Source organism: Hippopotamus amphibius, chromosome 1 (genome assembly GCF_030028045.1).
Source record: "Hippopotamus amphibius kiboko isolate mHipAmp2 chromosome 1, mHipAmp2.hap2, whole genome shotgun sequence".
In the NCBI taxonomy this organism is placed as follows: domain Eukaryota; kingdom Metazoa; phylum Chordata; class Mammalia; order Artiodactyla; family Hippopotamidae; genus Hippopotamus; species Hippopotamus amphibius.
Genome location: NC_080186.1, coordinates 154,003,933 through 154,016,207, shown reverse-complemented (window position 1 = coordinate 154,016,207; position 12,275 = coordinate 154,003,933). Strand labels below are relative to the sequence as shown.

Genomic DNA, 12,275 nt, shown 5'->3' with positions numbered 1-12,275 from the left:
TATCAGTTGATAGTCTCAATATCCTATGATGTTGTCATCAAAATCATGTGTACCTATATATGAATCATAAAAATGATAAAAATCAACTATCCTGATTTGTATCAGGAAAGGTATACATAACTTTTATGACACCAGACCAACAATTCCATTTTCAATCTATTTTTGTATTTGAGCACATGTAACTGGCCTGGAAGAAGAAAGTTAGTTAGGAGATGGAGGACTTCAACGTGGGAGAAACTGGTCTATCCCATGGAATCAAACAATGAGTATTATAAAGTGACACATCTCTGATTGAGCAGGATAGTCCTCAGTTCATACTTGTTTTCTCAGAATTCTTATAAATTTTTAAAGTGTCCATATTCACTAACATGAGTATCTCAGTTTAGATGATATATTGTAGGACGAACCTATTTAAATGTAACATGCCTGGGTTCAGCCCTGGTGAGAGCCCTGACGCTAATTCCTCTTCCAAACCAAAACAGTGATTGTACAATGGCTGCTGGCAGGAAAAAAAAAAAGGGTTATTTTAATGGTTTTCTTTTCCTCTTTAGAGCAGAAGAGCCTTCTTAGGTCTGAATCCCTAGAAACCAGGCCAGTTTGGAACCACCAGGGCCAAGTTCATGGGAATGGCACCAATTCAGAGTAGTGGGTTCTCTCATGTCTGGAAAGCCAGTTGTGCAAGAGATTACAAATAAATTATCTTGAGCATTTTCACAGGTCTCACCAAAGCAGGACGTTAGATGAGATCAAATGGCTGCCTTTCCCTACATGACCATATTTTTCCTGGTATCCTCCACTCTGGCACAGATTGTTCTTTCAGGTAAGCACAGGTCTTGGGAGAGAAACACCTATTTTTCTGTTAATTGTAGGAAAGAAAAAGAGTCATTTGTGACTGGATGGGAAAAGTTTTGCTGAAACATAGGCCTTTGGGCTTGATAATACAAATTGGGTATCAATGGGGTATCACTATTGGAAAAGGAGCTACTATGGAAAATCTTCCAGTATTTCAAAACTAACAATAAATAACACACTTCTACGAGGGTGAGTCAAAAATTATCTGCACTCTGGCTGTAGAATTTATAGTTTTAATATAACCAGAGTACGGATAATTTTTGATTCACTCTTGTACATAACCCACGGTCAAGAAAAATCAAAGGGCAATTTAAAATTATTTTGAACATGGCAAAATGAACAAAAGTTTAGGTTCAAAGAAGTGTCATGACCTCCATATCCTTTTCCTTCCACTGCAATCCCACCCTCATCCTTTATGTAACCAATCTTATTAGTCTCCAGTTTATCTTTTTTGTTTCTTTTGGCTCAAATAAACATATATATGTACATTTTGTTATTTTTCCTACCTTCTTACATAAAAGATAGCAAACTATAGGTACCTATTTGCATCCTGCTTTTCCCAATTTAAGAATATCCTGAAAATCAGGGGTTTCCTTATTCTTTTATACAACTGCATAAAACTTTTTTGGATGGACGTACCAAAGTTTATTCAACCAGCCTTAGGTGTATGGGCATTTAGTTTGTGTCCAATATTTTGCAATTAAAAACAATGCTGCAATAAATAGGGGCTTCCTAGGTGGTGCAGTGCTTGAGAATCTGCCTGCCAATGCAGGGGACATGGGTTCAATCCCTGCTCCAGGAAGATCCCACATGCCGCGGAGCAACTAAGCCCGTGTGCCATAACTATTGAGCCTGCGCTTTAGAGCCCGTGAGCCACAACTACTGAGCCCATGTGCTGCAACTACTGAAGCCCACGTGCCTAGAGCCCGTGATCTGCAACAAGAGAAGCCACGGTAATGAGCAGCCCGCGCACCACAACGAAGTGTTGCCCCCACTCACTGCAACTAAAAGAAAGCCCATGCACAGCAAAAAAGACCCAACACAGCCAATAAACAAAAAGTTAAAAAAAAATGCTGCAATAAATAATCTTATGCATATGTGTTTTTCTATTGTTGGAAGTTTATCTTCAGGGTAGAGCCTTGAAATGTGATTGAATGTGAATGCAAAGTAGTTTTATTCAATGTTGCCAAATTTCACTTCATAAAACTGGTGTGAACTTACAGTTCCACCAGTAATAGACGGCATTTCAATATAGTTTTAATTAGCATTTTTCTTATACTGCATTTGAATATCTTTTACAAATTTAAGGGTCATTTCCATATCTTTGGGGTTTGTGTGTGTGTATGAATTGTATGGGCGTGTATATTATTCATTCAGCAATTGGGATTTTTTTTCCCCTCAATTTTAAAGTATTCTTTATATATCAGGTATATTTGCCCCTTGTCTATGATATGTGTTGCAAATATTTTTTCCGGTTTATCAGATATCTTTTTTTAAAAATACATTTATTTTATCTTTGGCTGCGTTGGGTCTTCATTGCTGTTTACAGGCTTTCTCTAGTTGTGGTGAGCAGGGGCTACTCTTTGTCACAGTGCGTGGGCTTCTCATTGCGGTGACTTCTAGAGCGCAGGCTCTAGGTGCATGGGCTTCAGTAGTTGTGGCACGTGGGCTCAAGAGCATAGGCTCAGTAGTTGTGGCACACGGGCTTAGTTGCTCCACGGCATGTGGGATCTTCCAGACCAGGGCTTGAACCCATGTCCTCTGCACTGGCAGGTGGATTCTTAACCAGTGTGCCACCAGGGAAGTTCTATATTTTTTTTTTTTACTTTTTTTTATTTTTTTTATTTTTTATTTTTGGGGGGTACACCAAGTTCAATCATCTGTTTTTATACACATATCCCCGTATTCCCTCCCTTCCTTGACTCCCCCCCTCGAGTCCCCCCCACCCTCCCCACCCCAGTCCTCTAAGGCATCTTCCATCCTCGAGTTGGACTCCCTTTGTTATACAACAACTTCCCACTGACTATCTATTTTACAGTTGGTAGTATATATATGTCTGTGCTACTCTCTCGCTTCGTCTCAGTTTCCCCTTCACCTCCTGCCCCCTCCCATACCTCGAGTTCTCCAGTCCATTCTCTGTATCTGTGTCCTTGTTCTTGTCACTGAGTTCATCAGTACCATTTTTAGATTCCGTATATGTGAGTTAGCATACAATATTTGTCTTTCTCTTTCTGACTTACTTCACTCTGTATGACAGATTGTAGTTCTATCCACCTCATTACATATAGCTCCATCTCATCCATTTTTATAGCTGAGTAATATTCCATTGTGTATATATGCCACATCTTCTTTACCCATTCATTTGTTGATGGACATTTAGGTTGCTTCCATGTCCTGGCTATTGTAAATAGTGCTGCAATAAACATTATGGTACAAGTTTCTTTTTGGATTATGGTTTTCTTTGGGTATATGCCCAGGAGTGGGATTACTGGATCATATGGTAGTTCTATTTGTAGTTTTTTAAGGAACCTCCAAATTGTTTTCCATAGTGGCTGTACCAACTTACAGTCCCACCAACAGTGCAGGAGAGTTCCCTTTTTTCCACACCCTCTCCAACATTTGTTGTTTCCAGATTTTGTGATGATGGCCATTCTGATTGGTGTGAGGTGATACCTTATTGTGGCTTTGACTTGCATTTCTCTGATGATGAGTGATGTTGAGCATCTTTTCATGTGTTTGTTGGCCATCTGTATGTCTTCTTTGGAGAAATGTCTATTTAGGTCTTCCACCCATTTGTGGATTGGGTTCTTTGCTTTTTTGGTATTAAGCTTCATGAGCTGCTTGTATATTTTGGAGGTTAATCCTTTGTCCGTTGTTTCACAGGCAACTATTTTTTCCCATTCTGAGGGTTGCCTTCTAGTCTTGCTTATGGTTTCTTTCGCTGTGCAAAAGCTTTTAAGTTTCATGAGGTCCCATTTGTGTATTCTTGATTTTATTTCCATGATTCTAGGAGGTGGGTAAAAAGGGATCTTGCTTTGATGTATGTCCTAGAGTGTTCTATGTTTTCCTCTAGGAGTTTTATAGTGTCTGGCCTTACATGTAGGTCTTTAATCCATTTGGAGTTTATTTTTGTGTATGGTGTTAGGAAGTGTTCTAATTTCATTCTTTTACATGTTGCTGTCCAATTTTCCCAGCACCACTTATTGAAGAGGCTGCCTTTTTTCCATTGTATACTCGTGCCTCCTTTGTCAAAGATAAGGTGCCCATATGTGTTTGGGCTTACTTCTGAGCTCTCTATTCTATTCCATTGATCTTCCTTTCTATTTTTGTGCCAGTACCATACTGTCTTGATCACTATGGCCTTGTAGTATAGTTTGAAGTCAGGAAGCCTGATTCCACCAATATATATCTTTTTTAGTTTATGTTTATATTTTGTCATGAAAAAGTTTTTTTTATTAGGATGTAATAAAAACTCAGTCCTTTCTGTTATTGCACAGAGATTAATGAGTCATTATCAGAAAGTCTTTCCTATATTAAGATTAAAGAGCAGTTCAGTTGTATGGTTTTGATCTATGTATGGTTTTGTTTTTTATGTTCAGATTTAAATCCATTTGAAGTTTTTTCTTATATATGGCATGCAGTATATATATATATATATTACTTTATTTTACTTTTACTAGATGAAGGCTTTTATTTTTCTTTTCTCATAAGTATATCTAGCTGCTTTTGTTATTTAAATATTCTGGCTTTTGAGAATGAGAGAGGAGCATTCCATCTTTTTTATTCTCTGAAAGAGTGTATATGTAAGCAGCATAGTCTGTTCCTGGGGCGGCTGGGAGGCTTGTTGTTTCCTTTATGTGAAGATTTTAAAGTATCATACAACTTTTCTAACTTTGTAAATTCTAACTTTTGGAAAGCTAGAATTTTCTAGGATATTTAAATATCATCTAACAGTGAGAGAGAGTGGAGAGCAGAACTTCAATAGGTCTTTTCTTATTTTATTCTCCCATAGCCAGCTGGTCATCCTCTATCCCTAAGCAACACCAGCACCCCTTGCACAAACCAGTTCACCACATCCCTCAGTCTCTTCGGAGCCAAGGAACTCCTAAGTTTTCTTGTCATCACTCTTAGTATCCTCTAGTTCAGCATCTTGGTAGGAAGAACTGACCTAATCCTTTATTTACTATATCACTTTTAATTTTTACAACAATCTTTAAAACGTATATACTTATCCTAATTGTAGTGACAAGGAAACTAAAGCCAACAGAAGTCAAGTAACTTAATGAAAATAACATGGTTTGCAAGTTAAGCTTACAAGCCCAAATGGTTTTCACACTCTCCTCAATGACACAGCAAATTTATAAATGAAGTCAGGACTGAGAAAAAGAAGGAGAGAATAAATAAGTGGATGAAGTAATTAATAAAGAAACACCACCCACAAATTTTGTTGCCACAAATTATTTTGTATACTTTGTGCAAATGAGTAATTGCATTACATTTCTTTATTTAGTCGGTAACTTCAGTCAGTGAAATCAAACTCCATGGAGAACTATTTCTTTTAACCTATTGTATCTGTACTTTATTTGCAGAAATCTTCAAACCACATGACTATTCTAAATGGCCTATGGTAAATTTAAATTTCTCAGTTGTGAATTCTGATTTTAATTTGATCTCTCTCTTGACATGACAGACCTAAAACTTCACAGTGGTAAAGTAAAATGGAAGTTTTCTATGTGACTTTGGGCATGTATCTTAACCGCTTTAGGCTTAGATTTACCCCCACGTAGCAAAAGCATTATAATAATAAAATGAATCTCTGAACGTTAAATGAATTAACACCTGTCACTTGTCCAAGGCTACAAAGTTCAACAGTGGTATGCACAGAATTTAATCCCAGTTTCAATACAGAACCCTCACTCTTAACAACTACGTTTAAGCCCCTGTCTTCCAGCAGTTCACAAACGCATAATTATCTCTGCTCACAAAATTCTTATGAGTTACTGGCATTGGGACTCCAAGTTTAAACGAAAACTTTGCATTTGGGGTTTAAGCTGAGTTATTATACTGCTTATGACTTTTAACAGATGATGAATGGGAGAGGACATTGTAGTCAGAAAAAAATTTGCCTGACCAAAGCCAAGAGAAGAGGAAATCTTAAAAAAGATCAATTGACTAGTAACATTTGATATTATTTCTATGTGGGGCAAAAGTGACAGGCCAGGAATAGATGAGGGAAAATCTATGTTATTTATATGATATTTTATGATGTTTGCAGCCCCCATGTAAAATGTACTACCCACTGGATCCTTTTTATGAACCAAACTGTCCTGACGTGACAGCATATGTTTGTGCTACAAATGGCCACACTTACAAGAATGAGTGTTTCCTTTGTCTTGATCAGTGGTAAGTTCAAAATAAAATACCATTACTTTTTCTCTATATTTCTTCACTGAAATTTTCAATAATTTTAGCAAGTAACTGGATTTGTTGATGCATAGGAGTTTTTTTTTTTATAGCCTCTATTGTTCATGAAAGACTGGGGACAGACTACATATATAGTAAAGAGAAAAGTCTTTTTAAAAAATGTAGTTAACATTCAAAGTTGACTCATTTAAAAAAAAGGAGAAGCTTACATGGTAATTTGAGAAAATGTACGGACATCATATTAGTAGATAGTCTATAGATTATACTATACTCAAATAATAAATAGAAATCCATTTAAAAAAAATCAAATTTTCTTTAACAAGTCACAGTGACATCCCTATGAGTAGCACCTATGTTGCTGCTTGGAGAAATAAATACAGATACTGATACAGACATAGATATGGGCATAGACATAAATATAGGTGTAGATATATACATGAGTAACAGTGATTAAGTGGTCTTACATGGATAAAAATTGACAGTCAACTTTTAATATTTTTTGCCTTTCAAATAAATTCAATGGGAAATTTAGATTAAAAAATGAATACTATTCCTTGTGATATATTTTAGCTCTATTTGAAATTGTTTTTACAAATCAGCCTTGTTGTGTCTGTCAGTAACTCTCCCATGACCTATGGGATCCCCTCTGTTGGGAGTCTCCAGGAGTACCCTCAGGTTTGACAATTCCCTATGAGGACTCATAGAACTCAGAAAAGCTGATATATGCATGGCAACAGTTTATTACAATGAAAGGATATGGAATAAAATCAGCAAAGGCTGATTCATAGGGTGGAGTCTGGGAGATCAGGCACAAGCTTCCAGTTGTCCTCTCCCAGGGGAGTCACACAGACAGTGCTTAAATTCTCCCAGCTATGATGTCATAACTTGTATAAAGTATTGCCAACCTGGGAAGCCCACCAAAGCTTTGGTGTCCAGGTTTTTCACTGGGGACATGCAGCACCTGCATGACTGACAACCACTTAGTCTCCAGCCCCCTCTCTCTAGGAGTTAAACTGACACAGAGTGGCTCAGCACTACAGGTGAACAAAAACAGGCATTATCTGAGAATAAATTCTCTGGCATGACCTATGGCCTAGGTTACAAATCTACTCTTATCAGGCAGAATATACCAAGGGTTTATAGATTTCTTTCTATGAGCTGATTTGAGCATCTCAAGTCTGCTGAGCTAACTCTTTAATGCATATCTTCCTTTGAGAAGAATCTTCATGGACTTCTGACATCATGTTAGCATGCCACGAGAATTATTTCTGAGCACTGAAGGAAACAAGGTGTAGAAACTAGTTGAATAAAGTAATAGTTGCTCATCTTCAGAGCAAGTATTAGACTCAGAGGATGACTTTAAAGGAAGAGAATGGGAACTGAAAAATGTGAATTAACCAAGTACCTACCATTGATTTCAAAGAAAGTGAATGAGAATTCATGAATATTACCAGAATGATTAAATTACATAATCATTCCTGCCTAATGTGATTGCTGTCACTTTCTCAGGCAGGGCTAATTAGTCAAGACACTTGGAATTGTCTTCTTAGCTCTTCCACATAAGCCTTTTTCACACTGTCTGGGATGTGGACACACACCACTAAAATGAGCAGCATAAGAAGGACCCACCCACAATGGCCTGAGCTTCTGGAAACTGGCATAGGTTGATGCACAGTTTCACTGGGGGCTTGATTCTCCACTGTGCTACATAAAACCTAATGGATTCTCAAAGATGGTTCTGAGATTTTTTTCAGCCTCATCTAGGAGACTTGAGAAAGTCTCGAAAGCTCTGTGTTCATGCCTCTGATCTGTTCTGGTACTCTCTCACCCTCTCACTCACTCTCTCTCTTTCTCTCCTTTCTTTCCTTCCTCCCCTCCTTTTCTGTCTTGTAAGTCTGCCAGATACACGATGAACTCTCAAGCTGTTTTTTCTCAAAGTGTAAATAAGAAGTCTCTGCTGATTAAAAAAGAAAAAAATGGTTCAGTAACACTGGAGCCATTATGAACATAGTTTTTATCAAACACATCTATTTCTGGAACATGGAGAAGATTGATGCCAATGGCAAGGATGGTAGTTGCCTGTGTATTTGTGTTAATTCTCACTGTGACTTGCATGTATAAACTTGGTCTTCGTGCCATTTCTGTATCTTGGGGCAAAAAGAACAGTCCTCATGCTCTTCTGAGTGATGGAGGCAGAAGAGTAATTCTTCTGTCTCTGCTCTTAGCTAGTATTCTGAAGAAAAATCCTGACAAATTGGACTCACAATCCTGAGAGATACCCGCCATTTATGAACAATGTAAATCCCTTGAAAAACAGAAAACTGTTTAAGAGTGTGTCTTGCCCAGAATTGAAAAGAAAAAATTACAGTCATTATCCTTAAAGGAGTCCCTCAAGCCTACTCAGTGTAGGGCTCTGATATAACTACCAAGAAAACAGAGTTGTATGAAACAGATCCCAGACTCTTCATAATTTTGTGATCTTATGTGGCAAAAAGAATATATTGCATAAGAAAATTCATGGTAAAAGAAAACAGTATTGGTTCTGTTTAACCAGAATAGTATTTCAGTAAGTTTTTAAGGTTGATAGTATTTCAAAAATCAGATTTTACCTAAAAATACAGATTTCAAATTTATTAAAAAAAAAGAACATTATATTAATAGTAAGCTAGGATTTCACATGCAAGAAATAAGCAACAGTTATCTAGTAGCAGCTCCCTATCCAAATGGAGTTCAGGCAATATATATATCTTTTTCAGATTTTTTTCTATTATAGGTTACTATAAGATACTGAGTGTAGTTCCCTGTGCTGTACAGTAAGTCCTTGTTGTTTATCTATTTTATATATAGTAGTGTGTATTTATTAATCCCAAACTTCTAATTTATCCCCAACTTGATATCCCCTTTGATAACCGTATGTTTGTTTTCTATGTCTATGAGTCTATTTCTGTTTTGTACATAAGCTCATTTGTATCAGTTTTTAAGATTCCACATATACATGATATCATATGATATTTGTCTTTTTCTGACTTACCTCACTTAATATGATAATCTCTAGGTCCATCCTTATTGCTACAAATGGCATTATTTCAATCTTTTTTTATGGCTGAGTAATATTCCATCACACCCCCCCCCCATCTTCTTTATCCATGCATCTGTTGATACACATTTAGATTGCTTCCATGTCTTGGCTAATGCTGCTGTGAACACTGGGGAGCATGTATCTTTTCAAATTAGAGTTTTATCCAGATATATGCTCAGGAATGGGATGGCAGGATCATGTGGTAGCTCTCTTTTTAGTTTTTTAAGGAACCTCCATACTGTTCTCCATAGTGGCTGCACCAATTTACATTCCCACCAATGGTGTAGAAGGGTTCCTTTTTCTCCACACTCTCTCCAGCATTTATTATTTGTAGACTTTTTAATGATGGCCATTCTGACTGGTGTGAGATGATACCTCATGGTAGTTTTGATTTGCATTTCTCTAATAATTAGCACTGTGGAGCATCTTTTCATATGCCTGTTGGCCATCTGTATGTCTTCTTTGGAGAAATGACTATTTAGGGCTTCTGCCCATTTTCCGATTGGGTTGTTTGTTTTTCTTTTGGTATTAAACTGATGAGCTGTTTGTATATTTTGGAAATGAATCCCTTGTTGGTCTCATCGTTTGCAATTATTTTCTCCCAGTATTTAGGCTGTCTTTTGTTTTATGATTTCCTTTGCTGTGCAAAACCTTTTAAGTTTAATTAGGTCCCATTTGTTTATTTTTGTTTTTATTTCCATTACTTGAAGAGATGGATCCAAAAAGATATTGCTGGGATTTATGTCATAGAATGTTCTGCTTATGTTTTCCTCTAGGAGTTATATAGTATCCGGGCTTACATTTAGGTCTTTAATACATTTTGAGTTTATTTTTGTATATGGTGTTAGAGAATGTTCCAATTTCATTCTTCTACATGTAGCTGTCCAGTTTTCCCAATACCACTTATTGAAGAGAATGTCTTTTCTCTTTTGTATAATTCTTACATCCTTTGTTGTGAGGCAATTAAAGTATTCTTTAAAAAGTACAAAAGAAAATAGAATGGGCACTTTACATAGGGCTCACTGCTTGAGAAAACGTGGAACTGAGAAACTGCAATGTCTTTAGGGAAATAATGAAGATAAAAATTGTGTTGAAAGAATGTTAGGTATTTAAAGGACAGTAATAAATAAGGGTGGAAAGTTAGGCAGAGGCTAGTCTTCTGGGAAACATAAATCCTAGAGTAAGGGGAATAGACTGTAGTCTGTGGGTAGTGTAAACCTAGTGAAAATTTGAGTAAATAGCGTGAATTACATGAATTACTTATGCATAGCATTACTGCTATGGTTATCTTTTACTTCTTGGTAGAAAAATCTGGCATTGCTGCAGTGAATGGAAAGGTATTAAAATGGGAATGGGTTGGGGAATGAAAGACTATGGAAAAACTTCACGGAGCACTTTTTGAATAATCGAGACATGGACGGGGAATGTGCCAACTGTGGTGATCATGAACAGGAATGGAAAAGAAATGGGGGTAAAGGAATTGTAGAAGCAGCTCCCTTTCTCAGGACTTCATTTGGAAGAGAAAGGAATATGAAGCAAGGCCCTCTTTCCTTAGATACTAATCTTTTTTTTTTTCTCTTTTCTTTAGGGAATTTGGTCCTCATGTTAAATTTGATAAATATGGAAAATGTAATTAATGGGTAACAGAGTACTATACTTGCTTATTCTTTTCACTACTTAATTCTGAAAATTACTTCTTTTGGAATTTGAGGGTGTATATTAAGTAAATAACAAAACTCCATGCTGCACCCAAATTTAGAACAACCCTGGAAACAAACAAAAGAAAATTTAATGGAGAACTGAGTATCACATTTATTACAAATAAACACAATACTGAAAAAGGGGGTAGATAGTCATCTCTGGGTACTGACGGTTTCAAGTCAGCTTTCATTTTGCTTGGGTCTGAGGTCTGTTATCAAATGTGCTTATGAACACTCCCTGAATTCAGTTTATCCAAAATTGTAGGCTGATCTGCAAGGTCAGACCCTGCCCCATTAATCTCTCTTAAAGACATGAACAAAAGACAAAATATCCCCTCAACACATGTACACAGTTGTTTCAGAATTTCTACCTCACATTCGTGAATGAAGCCCATCTTCAGTAGGAGAGAAAAAGAGCCACATGCTAAGAGAAGGAGAGACGTAGAGCCAAGAGCTTTGGGAAACAAGCATGTTTGTGAGAGAAGGAGAGAGTGCTCATCTCCTGACCCCCAGTTTCAGCATACCTAATTCTCACTCCATCCCATCATTCATATGTCATCCGTCAATAAATTCCCCTCTTTTGGCTTAATCTGGTCTATAATTTGTCACTTACAGCTGAACGATCTTGACTAATACAGGGAGATGAAGTCATTATATCTGAGGCCGGGGAAATGAAAAGTAAAGCGTCCTCTCCTTTGGCTTGAGTACTCTGTGCTAGTACCTGTTGTTGCCACTAGATGACAGCCTCACTCTTCTAACTTAATCTTCGTTAAGTTAGTTGAACCAGACGGGTCCAGAAAAGTGTGCACAAGTCTACTTTCTCCATCACCTTCTCAGCATATACACAGTCCACCTCTGCTAGCAGGGGAGACCCTCGTCCTCTTACGTCTCCCTCCTGTCCCCAGTGCCCCTGGTCAATAGGGTCTATCTGAGTGGCTCTCTTTGGAGCCGAGGTGATAAAGTTTCAGGTCTCTCAGTTCCCTCAAAGTAAAACGTCTATTAAAATACAGACCTTCTCTTGTTAATTTTTATCATCTTGTATAGTTGAACACTGTTTCATTATTTCATCTTTCCATCTCTACCTCACCAAAAACAACAAAAGCAGAATCTTCTCCCCAAAAAAGGGGATAGGAGGTACAAACTGTCCTACCAGGAAAATTCTTTTATTTTTCCCTGTTCAAAAAAAAGAGTGCCCAGAACTATTCTTCTTTAGTGGGGAA

At 37.2% G+C, this 12,275-nt stretch overlaps 1 protein-coding gene across 1 annotated transcript; it reads left to right on the top strand.

Annotated features, from left to right (window-relative positions):
* Window positions 1-750: 750 nt before the first annotated feature.
* SPINK13 (serine peptidase inhibitor Kazal type 13) lies at window positions 751-10,992 on the top strand. Its single transcript, XM_057731755.1, has 4 exons — window positions 751-820; window positions 5,442-5,479; window positions 6,128-6,255; window positions 10,944-10,992. The coding sequence occupies exons 1-4, from the start codon at window positions 751-753 to the stop codon at window positions 10,990-10,992; spliced, it is 285 nt and encodes a 94-aa protein (XP_057587738.1).
* The last annotated feature ends 1,283 nt before the right edge of the window (window positions 10,993-12,275 follow it).

What these genes read in the sequence shown, in the direction of transcription:
- SPINK13 (XM_057731755.1), top strand. Translation starts at nt 751, where the DNA reads ATGGCTGCCTTTCCCTACATGACCATATTTTTCCTGGTATCCTCCACT. An exon ending in GGCACAGATTGTTCTTTCAG is followed by an intron (nt 821 to 5,441) that starts GTAAGCACAGGT and finishes CTTTATTTGCAG; the next exon opens with AAATCTTCAAACCACATGAC. An exon ending in TTCCTTTGTCTTGATCAGTG is followed by an intron (nt 6,256 to 10,943) that starts GTAAGTTCAAAA and finishes TCTTTTCTTTAG; the next exon opens with GGAATTTGGTCCTCATGTTA.